General features: G+C 36.4%; 1 protein-coding gene and 1 long non-coding RNA gene across 4 annotated transcripts in view; one reads left to right on the forward strand and one right to left on the reverse strand.

Moving 5' to 3' along the window:
* GOLM2 (golgi membrane protein 2) overlaps window positions 1–23,269 on the forward strand; it is a 106,629-nt gene that overhangs the window by 42,984 nt on the left and 40,376 nt on the right. For all 3 annotated transcript variants that reach the window (XM_032343548.1, XM_032343549.1, XM_032343550.1), the window contains exons 5-8: window positions 2,284–2,428; window positions 2,946–3,026; window positions 19,063–19,161; window positions 21,197–21,367. In XM_032343548.1, coding sequence (XP_032199439.1) covers window positions 2,284–2,428; window positions 2,946–3,026; window positions 19,063–19,161; window positions 21,197–21,367 — 496 coding nt within the window. The remainder of the gene's footprint in view (window positions 1–2,283; window positions 2,429–2,945; window positions 3,027–19,062; window positions 19,162–21,196; window positions 21,368–23,269) is intronic.
* On the reverse strand, window positions 11,201–21,201 carry LOC116591000. The gene is made up of 3 exons (XR_004285801.1): window positions 21,127–21,201; window positions 15,999–16,117; window positions 11,201–11,235 (listed from the first exon to the last, which is right to left on the reverse strand). It is a non-coding gene; the product is annotated as an uncharacterized LOC116591000 (long non-coding RNA).

Genomic DNA, 23,269 nt, shown 5'->3' on the forward strand with positions numbered 1-23,269 from the left:
TTAAAAATGGTTGAAAAAGGGGTGCCTGGGTGGCTCAGTGGGTTAAAGCCTCTGCTTAAAGCCTTCGGCTCAGGTCATGACCTCAGGGTCCTGGGATCGAGCCCCGCATCAGGCTCTCTGCTCAGCGGGGAGCCTGCTTCCCCCTCTCTCTCTGCCCGCCTCTCTGCCTACTTGTGCTCTCTGGCAAATAAATTAAAAAAAAAAAAAAAAAAAAAACTTAAAAAAAATGGTTGAAAAAACCTAGGGAATATTTTATGACATTGGAAAATTAAAAGAAATTCATATTTTAGTGTCTGTAAATACCATTTTTTTGGGAACACAGCCATAGTCATTTGTTTACTGCTTTCATGCTATGAAGGAGGAGCAATTGTTTTAGAGCAGAGAAAACGAAGACCTGAGGGCTTAAATGAAATCGAGTATTCTAGATTGGATCCTAGAACAGAAAAAGGGCATAATGGAAAAAGAAGTGAAATCTAAATAAAGTCTGGAGTTCTGTTAATAAGGTACTAATGCTGGTTTCACAGTTTTGCAAATGGACTGTGCTAACATAAGATGTTAACATTAAGGGAAATCCGGTGAGGAGTAGTAACTTCTCTGTAAGTCTAAAATTATTTCAGAATAGAAAGTTTTATTTAAAAAACATTTAGGTGGCCCTCTTACCACATCACCAACATTGCATTTAGAAAGCCATCTAATTTTATTAAGAATATTTGCTATTGTCCAATCATATCAAGGTACTATCTTTAAAATTCATCTTGATTAATTATTTTAAATGGGAAAGTATTTTTGAGCAGTAATTTGTTGACTTTAAGTTTTGCTTAATATTAATTGTTTTATCCACCTCTACAAAGAGTACTATAGAAATAGCCTTATGATATAATATTATAGTTAAATGCACAGAGCTACAGCCTGGCTCTTCAGGAAACCTCATGGATTTTCTTACCCTCAGCCTTCCTATTGACATGTTCAAAAATTTCAGTGTTATTCTTTCACTAATCGATTATTAAGCTCAGAATTGGCTCCTAGGAAATGTGGGAGTGAGGAAGACTGTGGTTTGAATCCTTTCTCTGTAACTCTCTATCTTGGTAATCTTGAATAAGCTACTGAACTTCTTCAAGCCTCAGTCTGACTTCATTGTTCCCAAAGCTGTTCACTTTACGAGAGGATAGATTTGAAAGCAGTTTGTAAACTATAAAGCACAGTGCAAATGTTTATTGTTAATGTTATCTACCAGCCCCACTGGAATACCTATACCTGATTGTCAAAACACCTTTTCTTCTTCATTGTGACAGATTTTTATAATTTGACTTGTTTTTCTAGATTTCCTTTAGATTTTTTGGTACTATTGTTTTTTATTGATTTCCTTTAGGTTTTTTAGTACTATTGTTTCTTATAATGAATTTTTATAATTTGACTTGTTTTTCTAGATTTCCTTTAGATTTTTTAGTATATTGTTTTTTGTAACATTGCATAGTGCTTTAGAGTTGACAAAGCATTTATATATGCATTAAACATTAAGTAGAAGGACCTAGTGGCAACACAAGTATGTGTATTTAACTCCTTCCTCTCTCAATTTTCTACTGAGGTCACTCAACCAATATGAAAGGCAAAACTGACCCACCAATAAAATTGAGTCAGGCCTAACCAAGTATCTGAAGATTCAAGTTTCCAAAGAGATGATTGGGTTAGAAGCATGTTAGAATACACTGACCTGTGTATTGTTCTGCCATTACTTCCTATGCTTGGGTGGCCAGTGCACCTAGAAAGAAGTCTACTGTTTTCCACCCTTGCTGTTTCTGCTTCTGGAAAAGCCTGGCAGGGTCACTAGCCATCTGTCACACTTGAGGGGGCACCCATGTGCCAGCCTCCTGTAGTCCATCAAACTGCTTGATCACACCATAGGCCTTTAGAGAACCCACCCTGCCCATAGCACCTAGAATAATGCCCAGCTGTAGTCCTCCACAGCAACCTACGGTGCTCAGCAAGACTATCTTGTAGCATCACTCCCTCAGCATGGCCAAAGAAAATTACCTCTGCCCAACACTTAAGACCACTTACTATAATTAGAGACTTTAAAAATTGTTATTCTTTTATTTCATATTAGGTCTAAAAACTGAACAGAAAATAGTATTATATCCCACATCTCCCAAGTGTTTGGAATTTGGAACCATAGTATATGCTTCAGAAAATGAACTGTTTCAGAACATTTAATTGGTAGTTGTGTCAATTGCTTAATCTTTTGAACTGAAAAATATTTACTATTACCAAATCTTTATTTAACAGCAAAACTCAAACAAGTTTGAATCAAAAGATGAAAATGATTTGGGTATAAACAATCATGCAGTACCTAAAAACATTCCCAAAGTAGCTGAGAATGCTGCAGATAAGAACGAAGAACCATCAAGCAATCATATTCCACATGGGAAAGGTATTACTATTTTGTTTTGTGTTAATAGGATATTAACTTTTTCTACTCACTTTGAAGTGAACATTTTCAGTCATAAAGAATATTGCTTGATTTTAGCTCAGTTATGATTAGGTGTCAGTGTTGTTTCAAATTTGGATTTTTTGATAGAAAAGAGAAGAGAGTAAATTGTTTTAGAGTTACAACTGTGTCCAAAGCAAGATATAACAATATGCAGTCAATGTAGCCTATTGCTTTAGAAACTGATTATTACATTTGTTCAAAACCTTTTCAGTTATGTAAGGAAACAAAAGAATTATTGGGATGGCTCAGTTGGTTAAGTGGCCAACTCTGAATTTTGACTAGGTCATGATCTCAAGGTCACGGGATCAAGCCCTCTATCGGGCTCCACCCTCAGCGTGGAGTCTGCTTGAAATTCTCTCCTTCTTACTGCACCCTTTCCCATGGTTGGTCTCTCGTCTCTGTAAAATAAATAAATCTTATTAAAAAAAACAAATTATATCTTTTGTTACTTGGGCAGAACAAATCAAACGAGGTGGTGATGCAGGAATGCCTGGAGTAGAAGAGAATGACCTTGCAAAAGTTGAAGATCTTCCTACTGGTAAGTAAAAGTCATCAGAGTATTTACCCTACCCTCTTTCAGTAAAAGTCACAGTCATTTGAGAAAAGTCATAGATCTCTGGAAGATTATATTTTCTGTTAATTAACTACCCATTAATTGCCAGGACTTGTTTAGGATCCAACTGCTTTGAAAAATCTTGCTAAAATTTTTTTGTGTTGATAAGAGTCAGCCATATTTGAACATTTTCTTAACTCAATTATTGCTCATGACAGGGTACACATTTTCTTAACTCAGTTATTGCTCATGACACAGTTACCCTGTGTTAGATCATCTGTATTTACTAAAAGTCTATATGGCTCATATCTTTGAGACAAAATGTTCCCAGATTGCTGTGTTGTTGGTGTGCTTTAATATGGCATGGTAATACCCTTTTATAGGTTTTTAGGACTTGGCTTGTCCTTTCAGTTAATTACCCCACACTTTAATAGTTTATTCTCTACTTTTCTTTTTCTTCTTTTATGGCCATTGCTGTTCAGTGTCTGCTTCTTTCTTCATTAATGTGTCAGCTTCTTACCATTTCCACTTGAAGTCACTTCTGGGTGACTTCTAGTCTTGTTCAGTGTTCAGTGGTTGTTTTTGTTTGTTTGTTCACATGTCTCTCTGTTTTTCTTGCCATTTCTGTTTCTTGGTTGTCATAAGCACCTCTTCCTGCTGACTCCAAATTATTGTGGTGAAAAATTGGAAGTAGCAGCATGTCTTTTATTCTTCCTGGCTATTTTGATTCCTTTTCCAGTCATAGGGATCAATTCTGTGGTTATAGCTTATTGTGTGTGGCTCAAATTGCCAAGTGTCCGAGATCCAAATGAATGAATATTGGTCCTTTTATTTGTATAGTTTCGTCATCTTTTCAAATTCTTTTATGTCTTTTCTTTTGGGTTTCCACTTCACAGTATATGCCTCTAAAATAAAAGCAAGGACAAGAGCAGTAACAGGAATTTAAAAATACAGAGTTAGTATGAACATGATTTGTTTGTGAAGTAATGAAGTCATCCAGCAGTTCTTAAAGTGTGGTCCTTGGACCAGCAGTATCAGCATTACCTCGGAACTTGCTAGAAATGCAAATTCTTAGGTTCCATTTCAGACACTAAATGAGAAGTTCATGGGATGGAGCCCAGTAATCTGTGTTTTAACCAGCTTTCCAGGTGGATCTGATCTATGCTAAAGTTTTAGAACCACTAACTCAACTTTAATTTAATATTGAGAACAAGGACCATGTGTTATTCTGAATTTTGCAGCACTTACTCCAATCCTAGACTTACTGAGCTTTAGCTTGATTAATCTCTTTCACATTGCCCTTGATTGTTTTTTAAGTTTCACCCAAAGTTTCACCAAGGATAAACGGTAGGTTTTTAGTATATAGAAGTACCCTATTCAGATATGAACAAGGGTTGTTTACCAACTTGCATGTATTTTCTTTTATTAACATATAATGTATTATTTGTTTTAGGGGTATAGGTCTGTGAATCATCAGCCTTACATAATTCATAGCACTCAACATAGCACATACCCTCCTCAGTGTCCATAACCCAGCCATCCTATCCCTCCTCCACTCCCACCCCCCAGCAACCCTCAGTTTGTTTCCTGAAATTAAGAGTCTCTTATGGTTTATCTCCCTCCCTGGACCCATCTTGTTTCATTTTTTTCCCTCCCTTCCCCCCACGGCCCCCCCTCACCTTGTCTCTCAAACTCCTCGTATCAGAGAGATTGTATTAATATTGTCTTACTCCTGTTGACTTATTTCGCTTAGGGTAATACCCTCTAGTTCCATCCATGTCGTTGCAAATGGCAAGATTTAATTTTTTGATGGCTGCATAGTATTTCAGTGTGTTTTTGTATATATACATTCATACATATGTGTGTATATATATATATATATATATATATATATACCACATCTTCTTTACCCCCTTATCTCTTCATGGACATCTAGATTCTTTCCATAGTTTCCATAGTTTGACTATTGTGGACACTGACGCTCTGATATAAACATTCAGGCGCATGTGCCCCTTTGGATCACTACATTTGTATCTTTGGGATAAATACCCAGTAGTGCTATTCCCGGGTCTTAGGGTAGCTCTATTTTCAACTTTTTGAGGAACCTCTATACTGTTTTCCAGAGTGGCTGCACCAGCTTGTGTTCCCACCAACAGTGTAGGAGGATTCCCCTTTCTTCACATCTTCACCGACATCTGTTGTTTCCTGACTTGTTAATTTTAGCCATTCTGACTGCTATGAGGTGGTATCTCGCTGTGGTTTTGATTTGTATTTCCCTGATGCTGAGTGATGTTGAGAACTTTATCATGTGTCTCTTGGCCATTTTGATGCCTTCTTTGCATGCATTTGTTTTTGATGTCATATATAAAAAAATATATATTTACATTGAAATTTATAATTTTTAACCTCTTTTTGTGTATAGTTTTCAAGTTAAAATTATATCATTGCTATTCTATGTATGAGTGTCTTCATTTATTTTCTTATTGGTCCACTATCATAATTTATTACCTGGCCACCAAAGAATTCCAGAATTAGAATTATATGATATGAAAATGCTAGAGGTCTTCAGGATCTTATCTTCACCATTTTTAGGTATATTGTGCTTATCAGACAGTGGTTTTCAGATGTCTTGCATACATGAACCCCTTTAGTAGGGCAAAAATCCTGTCTTGCTACTTTTGCTTGATTACGAAAATCACACAACCATTTCATTAGAATGAATAGAGATGAATAATGATACTTTGGATGAGATGCCAACAAATTCTGGTCTGACTTTTACAGTATGAATTGGCTGTCTTGATTCATATAATGGTTGCAGCACTATAGCTTAGAACTGGGAAGAACACAAAAAAATGGTATACGTTTTATGTAAATTTAGCATTAATGCCAAAAATACCTGTGTAAGTAGACACTGTCTACACTATTAAGGATCTTCTTCTGGATTAATTTTTCTTTATATTTGATTTTCTGTAGTTTGAATGTGATATGCTTTCATGTCGGGTTGGGGGGGGGCACTTATTATGCTTAGTATTCTCTGAGCTTCCTGGACCTGCAATTTAGTGCCTGACATTAAATTGGGGGAAATTCTTCATCATTATTGTTTCAAGTATTTCTTCTGTTCTTTTCTCTGTTCTCCTAGTATTCCCATTATGCATTATGTTATACGTTTTGTAGTTGTCTTAGATAGTGGCTTTTTCCCCCCCATTATTCTCTTTGCTTTTTAGTTTTTGAGGATTCTTTTATTTATTTATTTATTTTTTAAATTTATTTGTCAGAGAGAGAGAGCGCGTGAACACAGGCAGACAGAATGGCAGGCAGAGGCAGAGGGAGAAGCAGACTCCCTGCCGAGCAGGGAGACCAATGTGGGACTCCATCCCAGGACCCTGGGATCATGACCTGACTGAAGGCAGCTGCTTAACCAACTGAGCCACCCAGGCGTCCCAGTTTTTGATTATTCTTTTGATAGATCCTTTAGCTCACAGCTCTTTGCTCAGCTTTGTGTGGTTTACTAATGAGCCCATCAAAGGTACTCTTCCTTGCTGTTACAGTGTTTCTTATCTCTAGCATTTCTTCTTGGTTCTTTCTAGGATTTCCATCTCTCTATTTACATTGCCTATTTGTTCTTGCATGCTGTGTACTTTATCCATTAGAGTCTTTGGCACATTAATCATAGTGTTTTAAATTCTCTGATGCTAGGTCTATCTCTTCAAATTGTGCTTTTTTGCCTTTTGGTATGACTTGTAATTTTTTTCTTGATAGTCAGACATGATGTACGAGGTAATAGTTATTGCTGTAAGTAGGTCTTTGGTAATGTGGTAGTGAGGTATGAGGTAGTGGAAAGTCTGAAGTGTTCTTTAGTCCTATGATTTCTATTCTTTTAGAGCAACTCTATGTCTCTGGTCTATGAACTTCACAAGTTTTTTTCAGTTTTTTCCTTCCCCTTAGGTGGGACAAGATGGCTACAGTGGGCTGAAGTTGGGTATTTTTCTAATTGTGGTCACTCGCTCTGATAATACCCTAGCAAATTAGGCTCTATTTGCCTAGTTTCTCCTGAGGGCAGGCCTTGTTAAGAGCAGAGTGCTCTGGTATATTTCAAAATGGTTTCTTTTTCCTTTCCTCCTGCCTGAGGGAATTCTACCTACCCCCCCCACCCCCAATATTTCCTTTGGGAATATAGTTGAGCTCCTGGAGGTAAATCTCACAATATTGTGGGGATCCTCCCTGTGACTGAGTCCCACTAGAATTTTTAACTCTCTGAGTTACCACACTGAGCCTCCAGTGAGTTGTTCACACTGAACATCAATTACAGTTCAGGTTTTCCTACCCTGCCACTGGCTCCTTTGGCACTTTCTGCTTATGAGTCTTTTTTGCAAGCTGTGATTTCCTATATTCACCTTTCTGTCTCTCCATTCTTAAGAACAGTGTTCTGCCCTGTGTCTTCTTCTCTCTTATCCAGGAAAGGTTGTTGATTTTTCAGCCTGTATAGCTTTTTACTTACTAGGATAGTGTGGCAACTCCTAAGCTCCTTACTTGTAGAACCAGAAACCAGAAGTCCTATAGATTAATTTTTGAACTTCATTAAACTGTTGGTGCTTTGCTTTAAAAAGCACGATAGTTCACGATAGTTACCCTTAATTATTTAGATTTGTATCTTGAGTATAAAGATTATTTTGATATAGTAACTGTTGAAAAGAAACTTTGAGCTGTGTAGTCAGTCAGATGCACACAGAAAGGAAGCCATTTCATATTTTTGTACCTTGAGCTCCTAGCTTGATGCCCTAGATGTAACAGGGTCCCAATAAATGTGTCTGCTGAATTACCAGAATATCCCCACCTAGATGGGACAGTGGTATCTGGAATTAAACTGCCAGGATTCAAACCCTTTGCTCCCATCTTTTAATAGGTGTGTGATGATCATTTATTTGCTCTTTACATTATCTGTAAAATAAGATAACAACAGTTCCAACCTTGAAGCGTGAATGTGAGATTTCAGTGTGAAGTGGGTAGGACAGGGCTTGGCTTATTGCCACAGCTATATAAATCTTAGTTACTATTGTTATTATTATGATTATTGCATATCATTAGAAACATATTCTTGTCATTCTTTTTACTGAGTGTTGTCTTTTTCTTTCTGAAGTAGTCTATGCTGAAATTCTTAATGCCAGTGCAAGTTCTGGTATATATGTGGAGTCCCTAATGGCTGTAGAGGTAGTAACCCCACAGAAGAAGTAGAGAAAAGAACACATCCTTGTGATTTTAAAGTAGATTTTTATCTGTTAATGACTGTTTTATTTATGATAGCCAAGGCTCTTCCAGAAACTATAACAAAGCAGGGCTGAACTGTCTTAAAATATAGCTCTGAAACAGTCAAGGGGTATATAACATGTGACTATGATTAACATGACATTTCAGCTTCTGAGCTCCCTAAACCATAGAGCTAAACCTCAGTGGATTTTGTTTGTTTTTAATGTTGATTTAAGTTAGTCTCCAAGATTTTATGGAGTCTTAGAATTTAATCCTTTACCACACCCTTACCTGGATATTTACCTTTATGCTGTTTTAGGCACCTGTTATGCTAGACAGCTATATATTTATATCACTAGTTTTTAAAGCTTTTTTAGATTAAAAAAAATCTAAAAATACAGAAAAACAGGGTAATATGATAAATAGCCAAGTACCTACATCCCCCCAAAAGAAAGCCACAAAAATAACATAACATTTTGCCACATTTGTTTCAGATATTTCTGTTATTGATGTTATTATTAAAGAAATAAAACATTACTGATAAGTTGAAGCCTCCTTGTGTACCCTCCAGATCCTATTCCTGTCTCTTCTTCCCCAGAGGTAACTACTATGCTGAGATTGGTGTGTATCAATTTCCATACATGTTTTTAGACTTTTACTATATTTGTAAGCATCTGTAAAACTATAAAGTTTTGTTTTGTTTGCTGCCTTAAGCTTTAAATAAATGGCGTCTTATTGTGTATATTATTCTATAGCTTGTTTTTCCTCCCTCAATTTTATGCTTTTGCAACTTACCCATGTCATACCTGTGGCTTTTCAACAGTTATAATTATTTCATTGTATAAATATATCATGATTTATTATTCACATATAATAAACATTAAGACTGTTTTTAGTTTTTTGTTATTTCAGACAATACCACAGTGGATGTTCTTGTTTACATCTCTTATGCACATGAGACTCTCTGGATTCTAATATTTGAGTAGTATATTGAGTTACAAAGATGAGCCCGCTACTGGCTAGAAAACGTGACTAGGGATCTATCTGTCCCAGGCCCTCCTCAGTCACAGAGTTGTGGGGATCAATAGCTCAGCACACTGGTAACGCATAAACAATTCTCAGCATAGTGGTTGCAAAACTGTGTATAAGGGTATGAACTTAAAAGTAGAATGCTTGCATGATAGAATATCTTCATCTTCAGTAATATCAGTTGAAACTTCTGCTGGTAATATAGGACAGTATCTGTTTATCCACGTCCTCACTAACATTTGGGTTTGCTATACTTTAATTTTTTGCCATTCTGAAAGTTTTAAAATCCTATCTTATTTCAACTTAAATATGCTGTGGTACTAGTGACATTAAGCATCCCTTCATATATTAGCCATTTTGGTTGCTGCCTTCTATAAATTACCTGGTAATCAATTTTACCCAATTTTCTCTTGGATTGTTGGTATTTTTTTTAAGAGTTCTTTAGAAGTATGTGATGCAAATGTTGGTATTTTCTTTAAGAGAGAACTCTTTAAGAGTTCTTTAGAAGTATGTGATGCAAATGTCTTCTCCATGTCATGTGTATCAACAGAGAGAAAAATCTTATTTTTTACATGGAAACTTTTTTCTAGTTTTAAAATCCAGTTACTCTTTTAGTAAAAATTGCCTCTAATGATTTACTTTGGGGAAAATCCTGATAGATACAAAGATTTTTAGGTTCCTAAACAATTGGAAGTTCTTTTCTAATTAATAACTTAGAAAGAAAAAATTACTTCTTTTGGTTTATACATATATATTAGATAGAGCTACTCTATGTGTAAGATACTTAATTTTCTGAAATAGAGGCTTTTGACCTTGTCTGTATATTGGAATCATTGGGGAGTTAAAATAAAATTATGTCTGGGTCCCACTCCAGAGATTTATATATGTTTCGTCTGAGATGCAGCTTGGGCACTGAATGTGCAAGTGTTCTGTAGGTGATTGTATTATGTAACTAAGGTTGAAAAACACTTCTCTTGGGGGAATTTTCTAGATCTATACTGTCTAATACAGTAGCAGCTGGTCACATGTATTTATTTAATTTCATTAAACTTAAATAGAACTAAAAAATCAGTTCCTAAATCTAGAGATACTTCAAGTGCCTAATGGTTGCCTGTAGCTAGTGGCTACTGTACTGAGCAGCGCAAGTATAGAACATTTTCATCATTCCAGAAAGTTCTATTGAACAGTACTGCTCCACATGATAATAGTGATTACTCTTGGGAAAGAAGACTGAGGACAGAGATAAAAAGGTAACTTAGTTTTCATCATACAGTCTTTTGAACTTTTTGGATTTTGGTTTCAAAATTTCATAAGGTAATTTCATAAATTATCTATTAAAAATAAATATTTTTTAAAAAATTAAAGAGAGGTAATTATAGTGATGTTTGAGAGGAGGGAAAAAAAAGATTTTTTTTAAAAGATTGTATTTATCCATTTGATTTTATTTATCCATTTTTCTATGGTGTTTAGACTATTTTTCAAAGCCTATCCAGTGATTTTTCATTTCAGACATGTTTTGAGTTCTAGAATTTCTATTTGTTTTTTTTTTTTTAGTTTCCATTTCTCTACCCTCTATCCCAAGCAGAGGGAGTGATAAGCAGAAGGAGAGGGAGAAGCAGGCTCCCCGCAAAGTGGAGAGCCTGACATGGTGCTCGATCCCAGGACCCTGGGACCATGACCTGAGCGAAAGGCAGATGCCCAACTGACTGAGGCACCTAGGAGCCCCAGAAAAGATTATGTTCTAAAGAAGCAATGTAGGAGCACCTGGGTGACTCAGTTGATTAGGTGTTCAACTCTTGATTTTGGCTCCGTTCGTGATCTTGGGGTCTTGAGATCCAGTGCTGCATCAGGCTCTGCACTGAGCATGGTGCTTGCTTGGGATTCTTTCTCCCTCTTCCTCTGCTCCTCTTCCCCTCTCTCTCTAAAAATAAATAAGTAAATAAAAAGGAAGGAAGAAATAAATAAATAATGTAGTTATTATTATTATTATTTATTTCGGTTAAGATTCTTAAATGATTAGAGCTTTCAGAGGAAATATCTATATTTATAAAAATACATTAAAAGTTTTTATCAAATAAGTGTAGATATACTTAATTTTTTCTCTCAGGCATCCTTTAAGACAGTAGTGGGACACTATAGCTTTGTTGCTGGTTTTAATAAACCATTTATTGAAACATTACCTTGCTTATTTATTTATATTTCATCTGTGGCTGCTTTTGTGCCAGAACAGTTGAGTACGGCCTCCAACCCTAAAATATTCACTAACTGACCCTTTAAGAAAAAGTTTTCAAAGAAACAAATTATATAAAATTGGGCAAGGTTTTGGGGGGTAGGAAAAAAATACTTAAGTTAGCATAATATCAAATTGTATTACTGGAAATTGCTACTAAAGATGCAAAAACTTCTAATGGTATGTTGGTTTATAATTTCTTTTGTTGTCATATTTTATGGGGCCACAATTAAGAAAAAAGGAATCAAAATAGGGTCTTGAATTAGAAAATACCTAGGGAGAGTAGGATAATTAGTACTCACTGGGTTTGAGGGTTTAATTGGTGTCTGTTTCTCTCACTTTTTAAGAACTATACTTAAAAAGTTCTGTGTTTTAGTGGTTATTCCAGGGATTACTGTTTGCATCCTTTCTCTAGCAAGGTCTATTTAGAAATAATCTTGTAGTCCTTCATGTGAAATATAGAACTTCACCGAGGTGTGATGCCATTAGCATTGCTTCATCTTCTGTTGTGTATTTTATTTATATATAAATCCTAATACTTTTAGTATTATTTTGCTTTAAAAAACTTTATTTTAAGAACATAAGAGAAATGGGATCGGGAGGGAGAGAAACCATAAGAGACTCTTAATCTCGCAAAACAAACTGAGGGTTGCTGGGAGGAGGGGGGTAGGGAGAGGGTGGTGGGGTTATGTACATTGGGGAGGGTATGTGCTACGGTGAGTGCTGTGAAGTGTGTAAACCTGGCAATTCACAGACCTGTACCCCTGGGGCTAATAAAACATATGTTAATAAAAAATAGGGGGGAAAAAAAGAAAGAACATAAGAGAAGAATATATTATGGTCTCTTGTATTTACCATATTCATACCTTTTCTAGTGCTCTTCATTCCTTCTAAGGATTCTAGTTTCTTTTCTTTTCTTTTCTTTCTTTCTTTCTTCTTTTTTTTTTTTTAAAGAGGGAGAGTGAGAGAGAGAGTGTTTGTGAGTTGTGGGGGCAGGGGCAGAGGGAAAGGGAGAGAGAGAATCTTCTTTTCTTAAAGATCTTAAAGATCTATTTATTTATTTGAGAGAGAGAGAGAGAGCGGGGGGAGGGTAGAATGAGAGGGAAAGAATCTTAAGCAGACTCCTTGCTGAGTGTGGAGCCCCACTCATGGCTCGATCGCACAACCCCAAGATCATGACCTGAGCCAAAACCAAGTGAGAGGCTTAACTAACTGAGCCACCCAGGTGCCCCTAGGTTCTGATCTCTATCTTGATTATTATTTTCCCTTCAGCTAGGAGAACTTCCTTTAACATTTCTTGAAATGCAGATCTTCTAACAACACATTTTCTTCAACTTTTATCTAAAAACATTTTTATTTCATAATCATTTTTGAGGTATGTTTTTACTGAATATAGAAATTCAAGAGACCCCTGGGTGACTGGCTTGGTGGTTAAGTGTCTCCCTTCGGCTCAGGTCATGATCCCAAAGTCCTGGGATTGAGTCCTGCATCGGGCTTCCTGCATAGTGGGGAGCTTCCCTGTACCTCCGGCTGCCTGTACTTTCTCTCTCTGACAAATAAATAAATAAAATCTTTAAAAAAAAAAAAAAAAGAAATTCAAGTTGATTTTTTTTATCATTTTAAAAATACAATTCCACTGTTTTATAGACTTTGTTGATTCTGAGCTTGCCATCATTATTTTTGATGTGCCTTTGTATTACTGTGTTTTTGTTTTTGGTTTTTTTTTTTTTAAAGTAAGCTCTATGCCCTTGTGAAGCTTGAACTCCTACCCTGAGAATCAAGCATTGTGTGCTCTACTAACTGAGCCAGGCAGGTACTGATAGTATGCTTTTTTTTTTTTTTTGATAACTGCTTTTAAGGTTTTTTCTATAGCTTTGGTTTTCATGAGTTTCACTAAGATATATATTGAAATGGTCTCCTGGGTTTTTTGTATTTGTCCTGCTTGAGATTCCCTGAGGTTCTTCAATATGTGGGTTGATGTTTTCCACCAAATTTGGGAAATTTTCAGCCTTCATTCAAATTCAGATGTTATTCAAATTTTTTCTGCCCTGTTCTCTTTTTTTTTCCTTCTGGAATTCAAGATACATACATTTCAGACTGCTTTATATTATCCCGTAGTTCACTGAAGTTCTATTTAGTTTTTTTGCAGTACTTTTTCTCTATCAGTTTGTTTAATGTCTTTGATCTGTCTTCAAATTCATTGACCCTTTTTCTACGGTGTTTAGTCTGTTGTTCAAAACCCATCCAGTGTATTTTTCATTTGAGACGTGTTTTGAGTTTTAGAATTTCTGCTTGGTTCTTTTTTTAGTTTCCATTTCTCTACTGGATGTCTCCATTTTTTCCTTTAAATTGTGTGTGTGTGTGTGTGTGTGTGTCTGTGTGTGTGTGAAAAACAGTTGTTTACAGGTCCTTGTATGTAGTTTCAGCAGGTGGGTCATCTCTGAGTCTGTTTCTGTTGATTGCTTTTTTTCTTTGATTATGGGTATTATTTCCTGCTTCTTTCTATGTCTAGTAATTTTATTGTGTCCTGTATGAATGCTATAGTATAGAAGTATGGGTTTTGTTTTTTAAAGGGTGCTGAGTTTTATTCTGGCAGACAGTTAAATTACTGGTGAATGCTCTTGATTTTATGCTGTCAGGACAGGTTAGTTTTGATTTTGTTTTTCATCTGAAGGCATGACCCTTAACTATACGGTATGATCCCTACTTCTTTTTTTTTTTTTTTTTTAATATTTTTATATATTTATTTGACAGAGAAAGAGAGAGAGATCACAAGAAGGCAGAGAGGCGGGGGGCAGGGGAAAGCAGGCTCCCTGCTGAGCAGAGAGCCCGATGCGGGGCTCGATCCCAGGACCCTGGGATCATGACCTGAGCCGAAGGCAGCGGCTTTAACCCACTGAGCCACCCAGGCGCCCCTGATCCCTGCTTCTAAAGTAGGCCTTGTAGCATCTCATCTGAATGCCCACGATGGTCAGTAAAGATTCTCTATTGTGGCTGGCCCAAAGATGCATTGTTTCCAAGTGCTTTATGACCTGTTTCTTTTCAGCTCTCACCCCTGCAGCAGCAAGTGCTTTCTGTTAGCCCCTCTAGAGTCTTATCCTGTGTGTGTATTAGCTGAGGCCTCAGCCAAAGACCCAAGTGGAATATCCATGCAGATCTCTCTCCTCCATTTCACCCCACACAGCTTCTTTCTCTGTAGTATTCTGTCTTAAAAATTCCAACCATCTTAGCAGCCCAAACTCTGAAGATCTCTGCCTCCTTTGCTCACTGAGATTGCCCATCTCATGTATATAGCCCTTCTTTCAAGAGTTAGTCTTATGGGGCACCTGGGTGGCTCAGTGGGTTAAGCCTCTGCCTTCGGCTCAGGTCAGATCCCAGGGTCCTGGGATCGAGCCCCGCATTGGGCTCTCTGTTCACCAGGGAGCCTGCTTCCCCCCTCTCTCTGCCTGCCTCTCAGCCTACTTGTGATCTCTCTCTCTCTGTCAAATAAATAAATAAGATCTTTAAAAAAAAAAGAGTTAGTCTTGTGCTGCTGGTTGTTGTCTTAAAATATTTAAGTTGTTGTCTTAAATATTTTTGTCTTAAATATTTTTGTCCATATTTTAAAAAGTCTGGGGTGTGAGAGGGTAAGTCCAGTGCTGACTTCTATGTCATGGCTAGCAGTGGAAATTTGTGTTGCTCTTTTGAAATTATATAAATGGATCTCCAAATATGAAGGATGTGGAGTTCACAGGCCAGGTCTTACGAGCCACATGAGAATATCATTTTAATAGTCTCTTTAGATATGTATCTATATTGCTCAGAGGGTGGGGATGGTTCTACTGGCTCATATTTGAACAGTTTACAAGCATGTTATATCTGTTTGTATATGCAGAACAAAGGAACATTAAAATGTTGTATCATTGTTTTATATTTAATGTTCATGCTTCAAGATGATTAATATTTTTATGGGCACTTACCAATTAGAGTTTCATAAATTCCCAAAGCATTACTGTAAGTAAACATTCATCAGGATCCCCTGAATATGAGCAAACTATGTATTCATGAAGCTCAATATATTGGCTAGGGCCAGTAGTTCTACATTTCAATGTTTTTGTTTTTTCAGCAGGAATCTTGGATTCTTTTTTCATTTAAGGATTAATACTCAACTTTGACAACTTCAGTATATATTGAACACCTACTATTTTCTGACTTATATCATAATTCTTTAGTTAATATTCTTACTTAGCCTCCAAAACAATCATGCAGGGTAAATGGCATTATTCCTGTTTTTTAGATGAAGACTAGGGCTTTCAGAAGTCACTAACCCAAAATCATACAGTTAATAAATTACAGAATCGTGATTTAAGTCCTGGTCTAATTCCAAAGCTTATGCTTTTTATTCTTTTATTCTCTTGGCTATGCAGCAGAACCACTTTTGGAGCTTTTAATGAATATAGATATCTGTGTACCACCTCCATATGCAGTATGTCCAGGGTGGTATCTGTAAGGTGCTGTGCTTCCAGAGTTGAGGACTGTTGCCTATTAGTGCCATGTAACTTCTCGCTAGTCATAGTCACTGGATTGTGATACCCTGTAAGACAAAAACTGGAAGGTTTGAACATTTTTGAGGTTGTAGCCCTGTTGTTGGAAAAAGGAAATGCGGACAGTTCTGTTTTGGCTCTCAGAGTAGGGACTGCAACTGAGGCCCAATAGAGAAGTGAAGGAGGATTAACCCTAAACTTTCTATCACCTTTTATAAGCATCTCAGTGATTTTCTCCAGAAATGCTACTTTGAATTTTTAAATCAAGTGAAATGTATATCTTCTGTCTTGAGTTTCACTTTCCTCATCTGTGAAAGGCATATTTATCTCACATAGATTTGAAAACTGTTGTCTTAAATATTTTTGTCCATATTTAAAAAAGTCTGGGGTGTGAGAGTGGCATGAGATTAGTGCCTGCTTTATACCAAACAGTCAGAAAATAGGAGCTACTGTTATTATTAGTAGTACATTATTGCCTCCTTTGGAATTGCCAAATATAGTCCCAGCCATCAGCCCCCCATCCCTCTAACCAATTCTTCCTAATGTTTTAACTGTTATGTCTCTAATATAGATCCTTCTTTCTTCTCTGACCTCCTTTCTAACAATTCTCCCTCACTCCTTTCTTTGCAGTTCCTCAGATATGCTATGCATCTCCTGTCTCAAGGCCTTTGTGTGTACTTGATGGTCTTTGCCTGAATGCTTTCCCTCCATGTTGGTTCAAACATGATTTAAAGTGATTTAAACACTCTGCTCAAATGTCTCTTCTTTGAAAATGGCTCCCCTGACCAAGCTATATAAAGTAGAATCTTCCACCACTCCCTGTCATATCTCTATCTTACTTTATACATAGCAGTTTTCACTCTGACATTTATATTTTATACATATTCTTGTTTACTTATTATCTACGCAACAAGAATGTAAGCTTCATGGGGACAGTAACTTGGTCTATTTTGTTCACTGTTGAATCTCCAGCTTTTTATAACAGTGTCTAGCATATAATAGACACTTAATAGATATTGTTGAATGATTGAATTTTCATACAGATAGCTCTCCTTTATAAAAAATATAAAAGGCAGAACCCGAGTAGTAGGGTAAATACTCTGTGCTACAATTTTATTTCCTGTGTTTTGTCTTTATCAAACCAGGCTTTGTCATTTTATCTTTGGTACTTTTCTTTACTAATGGCTTTATCAATGATATATCTTTCAGTAGCCTAGTTATTAATATTATCTGATGGCAGCATGGTATTTTCTGTTGATTTATCTACTTTCCCCTGGCTCTTAATGGTCCTCAATGGAGAGGACCAGGGTAAAATACATAGAAAGTTAGAAATGCTTTGATATAAATTATTGTTTGTCTTGCCCTACTGCTTAGTACTTCCCTGAGAATTTACTCTGTCGTGTAGATGTAAAAAGGCATAACACAAAATTGTTTATAATGACAAACTGAAAGTTATATGTGTTATACGGAGGGTTAATTCATTAAATTTATTATATCCATAAAGTATGGTATGTAGTTGTTAAAAAATGATAATGTTGAACTGTATTTATTAACATACAAATATATTTATGATTTTTAAATGAAAAAAGCAGAAAAAAACAAGAAAGCAAGTATAATATCTCATTTTTGTGGAATAAACATTAGATACTTACATGTATATAGAAAAAGAATTTGAAGAACTCTGTAGAAATTGGAGAGTGAGATTAGCACTGTCACTTATCTTCAAGCCCACTAGTAGTTTTCTAGGTCATCATTTGTTCTGACCCTTGGGAGAAGCCTCTAACTGTCATATCCTAGGTCATAATCTCGGGGTCATGAGATTGAGTCCCATGTCTGGCTCTGTGCTGAGCAGGGAACCTGCTTAAGACTCTCTCTCCCTCCCCCAAAAAAAGAGAGAAAGAAAGAATTCATCAGGTGTGTTATATTAGCAAACAACCCCCAATTGCAGTCACTTTATTTATTTATTGTTCATTTTACAGTCTGATATAGGTTGGATAATTATCTTGTAGCTGTCCTCCCAAGTAGTGTCTCTTTCATTATTTGATAACATTTATCTTCTCATGTAGCATCCTGAGTTGCAGCAGAAAAGGAAGAGAGGTTGTGGGTGATTTGCACAGATTTTATTGCCATACCTGGAAGTGGCACATTCAGTTTTCTTATGTCCTCAAATCAGAACCTAGTCGTATGGCCCTTAACTGTAAGGATGGCTGATTTTCCTCTGATGAGATAAGAACACATTATCTCTGCCACCAAAGTTTTAGAAGAATAAAATATGCCACTAATCTATCTTACAGATGGGTTCTCTGTTTTTTTCTTCTTACCTGTTTCCACTCTCTCTAGTTTCTTTGTTCTCTTGTTTCTATCTTGTTAAGCTGCCCAGGGAAACTGTAGCATTAGTGGCAGTGAGTGGAAAATGATCTTTCATTATTGCCTTCATTTCTTAAGGGAGAATAAGGTCCCCACTAGAAGATGTACATCTTTCTTATTAAAGCTCTTTGTACAAAATATAAATTTTCCCTTTTCAAAAATAAAATGCATTGTTCCATCAGTCATATTTAATTTTTATTTAAAATCTGAGCAACTTAGAGTAGCATATTCTCATTGCTTTACCTAATCTTTAAATGTCGATTTTTATTTGTACTATCAATAGAAAAAGATCTTGCTGTATCTGAAGAGATTCATTTGTTTTTTCATTCATCAAATCTTAATTGAGCTTTTGTTATGTCACCCATTTATTCTGGGTGATGGGGATATAGTGGTGTCCAAAACATATGAGTTCCATCTATTTTATATCCTGGTCAGATTTATTGGTCACCAAAATCTGTGATGGATAGTACAATGTTTCACTTAATTAAGTTAATTAGTTAATATATCAACTATAAAGATTATAAAATTAAAATAAGCATCATAGGATTAGTGCAGTGCAAATAGATTCATGGTGGTTGGTTTTTGGAAATCATATTGTCAGGAATAATATGGATATCTTTTCTTTTAGCTCTAAGGAAACCCTCTATTTCTGTTTCTCAATATGAAAGTCATCAAGCAATCTCCCATATTCCAACTGGACAACCTCTCTCCCCAAATATGGCTCCAGGTATGAAGTCATATTCTTAAAATTCCATTTGAAAACCAATTTACTGGTCGAGTGTTGTTAGATAGTGAATAAAACATGTCATTTAGTAACATGGTGAAGTAGCATTCATTCTAGTTAATGTTATATATTTCCCAGTGATTGATCAAAATTCAGGAATAAATAATCCTTTAAAAGTACACTTTGTCTGAAGTGTTCTGAAGAGCAGAAGAATTATTTGTTCTGCCTGTCTGGACTATGTTCCCTTTCATCTCTGCCAGTCTGTTTGTGTTTACCCTTTTCAAAATGTGTTGAAATTTATCTCACAGAGTCCTTCTATTAACAACTACATCCATCTGTATTCAACTCCCTACTCCTTACTTATAAATGTATTTGTCTTCTACTGAATATGTATTTCATTTTATAGAAATGTTCCTCTAAAATGAGAATTGATATGATTAAAATTAATTATAGTAAGGATCTAAATCAGGGCTTTGATGAGGAAGAAAGGGAGTGGGGGAAAGGGAAGTTTTATCCAGGAGTTAACTAATAAAGAATCAAGAGTTAGCATGGGGGCCTGGCAGGTTCAGTCGGTAGAGCCTGTGACTCTTGATCTCTGGGGTTTATGAGTTTGAGCCCCAGATTGGGTGTAAAGATTACTTAATAAAACCTTTATGGGGTGCCTGGGTGGCACAGTCCACTAAGTGTCTGCCTTTGGCTCAGGTCATGATTCCAGGGTCCTAGGATCCAGTCCCACATTAGACTTCCTGCTCAGAGGGGAGCCTGCTTCTCCCTCTCCCTCTGCCTGCTGCTCCCCCTGCTTGTGCTCTTTTTCTCTCCATCAAATAAATAAAATCTTTAAAAAATATTTAAACAATCTTTAAAAAGAAAGAAAGAAATAATCAAGATTTAATACTGGTTCACTCAGTCTGTAGAGTCTATGACTCTTGATCTTGGGCTCCTGAGTTTCAGCCCCACATTGGGTGTAGAGATTACTTAAAAATATGAACTGGAAAAAAAAATTAACAGTTCTGAGTTACTGTGTAGATGAAAATGACTTAGAGATGGGATGCCTGGGTGGCTCAGTTGGTTAAGCATCTTCCTTTAGCTCTAGTCATGATTCCAGGGTCCTGGGATCAAGTCCCACATTGTGTTCCTTGCTCAGTGGAGAACCTGCTTCTCTCTCTCCCTCTCCTTCCTCTCCCCTGCTTGTGCACGCACACCGTCTCTCTCCCCCACCCCCAGCAAATAAATAAATAAACGCTTTAAGAAAGAAAAGAAAATGACTTAGACACCAGAGATTTCTGATAGCAATACAGAGTTTGAAGGGAGAAGAAGATACAGGTCTTTTTTTCCCCAATTTTTTAAAAGATTTTATTTTTTTATTTGACAGAGACATAGTGAGAGAGGGAATACAAGCAGGGAAGTGGGAAAGGGAGAAGCAGGCTTATTGCTGAGCAGGGAGCTCAATCCTAGAACCCTGGGGTCATGACCTGAGTCGAAGTCAGATGCTTAACGACTAGGCAACCCAGGTGCCCCAAAGATACAAGTCTTTTTTTTTTTTTCTTTTTTAAAGATTTTATTTATTTATTTGACAGAGAGATAGAGCACAAGCAGGCGGGGGGGAAGGCAGAGGGAGAGGGAGAAGCAGGCTTTCTGCTGAACAGAGAGCCTGACATGGGTCTCAATCCCAGGACCCTGGGATCATGACCTAAGCCCAAGGCAGACGCTCAACCAACTGAACCACCCAGGCGCCCCCAAAGATACAGGTCTTTAAGCCCATTAAAATCTTTGGGTTTCTATTATATATCTCTCTGTTGGATATGTCTATAAAATCAGTACCAGAGATACTTAGCTAGGAATGATTAGTCAACTTCTCATAGCTAAAATCACATTAGCTGTCAGATTTGATTAAAGAAGTTAGAATAAAGTCCCCCTCCCCGCAAAAACCCTGCCTGAGTATGCAGTTTCAAACAACAGTTGTCTTACCTTTTCTAAAGCAGGTCTTGTGAAATTCCTCAGCAAAATATGACTTTGGTTTGATGTTTTTATGCTATAGATTCTCATGGACATCACAATGGAAATGCTGGAACTTCAAAACAGAACCCTTCCAACCCTCTTCAGCGTTTAATTCCAGGCCCGAACTTGGAGAGTGTACCCAGAATTCAAGCAGATATACTAAAGCAGGCTACCAAGGATAGAGTCGGTGATTTCCATAAGTTGAAGCAAAGTAAGAATCAGTTGATGAATGTTATGCTGAAAAGATTTAAATATAATATGTTTACAAGGATTAGTTAAGATCTTCATTATTATAGTCGCTAATGAGTGTGAAGTTATATGCCTATAGAGAGAAGGTGTGATGGTGGTGAAATTAAAAGGAAAGCAAGTTTTAAATGGATAGACATATATTAAAGAAAACTTTAAAAAGCTTCTCTTGTTTTCCATTATTAAATAATGAACTTCAGGTGAGTTGATTTTTTAAAAAATGCTGTTCTTATGACTATAAAATTTTTTGGAGAAGTGAAAAAAGATGTTTTGTTAGGCTAATGAATGAAAACTTTGCTTAGGAGGAGAAGATAAGTAGTTTTGATAAACGGATTCTGGGAGATATGCAGATCTGGGGAGACGGCCATAGTAGAAGGCTCAATGGTGCTCTCTTTTCTCTTCCCTCCAGTTGCAATTTGCTTCATTTAAGTGTTAGGAGAGAAGTGAAAGGAATTGAACAAATTTGTAGTACCATGTAATGACTTATCACTGCTTAATTGTTTCAGGGGTATCAACTTTAATAAGTGGACAGTAGCTGTTAATCTGCGTAACTCTCTAATTGGCAGGTTCTTAGGAAGTGTGAGAAATTCCAATAGCAAAGTTTGAACAGGACATATCTCTTAGGTCAGTTCCCTTAAACTATACTTTTCACTACTTTTGCTTTATAAAGCTTTTTCCCTTCACCTTCTGAACTTCAAAGCTGCAATTTGCCTTTGTGGGCTTTTTATGATGGCTTCTATAGCAACAACTGTTTAGAGCAGTGTTTAGGCAGGTACTTCTGCACAGGTTCCTTGTACAGTGAGGACTGCACAGTGTTATATTTTTAAATCTATTCAACATTTTTATTGGTCTTTTGACAGTTGTTCATATTTCTTCATCTATATGAATATATAGTTTGCATATATTATTTCCCCGGTCTTCGTTTTTCCCCCCGCCCAGTGATAGTTTTTATTTATTTATTTATTTATTATGTACACTGGGTGTTATACTTTGCATACGTTTAACTCACTTTCTCCTTCCGTGATATTTTAAAGTGTATCCAGGTAGACTGAATGAAGTATCATCTGAAAAACATTTTTTTTAAAAAGACTTGCTTATTTTATTTTTGGACACATGTCAGAAAGAAAGATTGAGAGAGAACAAGCGGAGGGAGAGGGGCAGAGGGAGAAGCAGACACCCATTTAGCAGGGAACCCAATGCAGAACTCGATTCCAGGACCCTGGGATCATGACCTAAGCCAAAGATTGTTGCTTAACTAACTGTGCCACTCAGGCACCCTGAATTTTTATTAAACAAATGTGGCTAATTTTTTTGAAGATTTTATTTGCAGGTAGTCTCTACATCCAGCCTAGGTCTCAAACTCAAAACCCTGAAATCAAGAGTTGCATGTTTTTCTGACAGAGCCAGCCAGGTGCCCCTAACGTTTAAATTCAATGAAGGGCGCTTGAGTGGCTCAGTTGGTTAAGCATCGGACTGTTGATTTCTGCTTGGATCATGGTCTCAGGGTCATGGGATTGAGGCATGACCCTCTGAAATAAATAAATCTTTAAAAAAAATACACTGAAAATATTTTCCTCTAAGTCTTGTTGAGGAATTGGCCTGAAAACTTGTATCTGAACAGAAAGAGATAGCGTAAAACAAAATACCTTTATTCAATATCTTAATTCATTTAAGACTTTATTCTAAGCTTATAGTTCATCCTGAAAAACTTTTTATTTTTCCCATATCTGTATTTTTTTTTTTTTACTGATCTTTGAGTAAAGAATGTGATTGGAAAATAATTGCCAGGAAATTATTATTCTCTACAACTTATTTAAAAGAGCCTGTTGAGTTTTAAAGTCTTATTCCAAATTCTTTTCATTGTATA

The sequence above is a fragment of the Mustela erminea genome, chromosome 5 (genome assembly GCF_009829155.1).
Source record: "Mustela erminea isolate mMusErm1 chromosome 5, mMusErm1.Pri, whole genome shotgun sequence".
Classification (NCBI taxonomy): domain Eukaryota; kingdom Metazoa; phylum Chordata; class Mammalia; order Carnivora; family Mustelidae; genus Mustela; species Mustela erminea.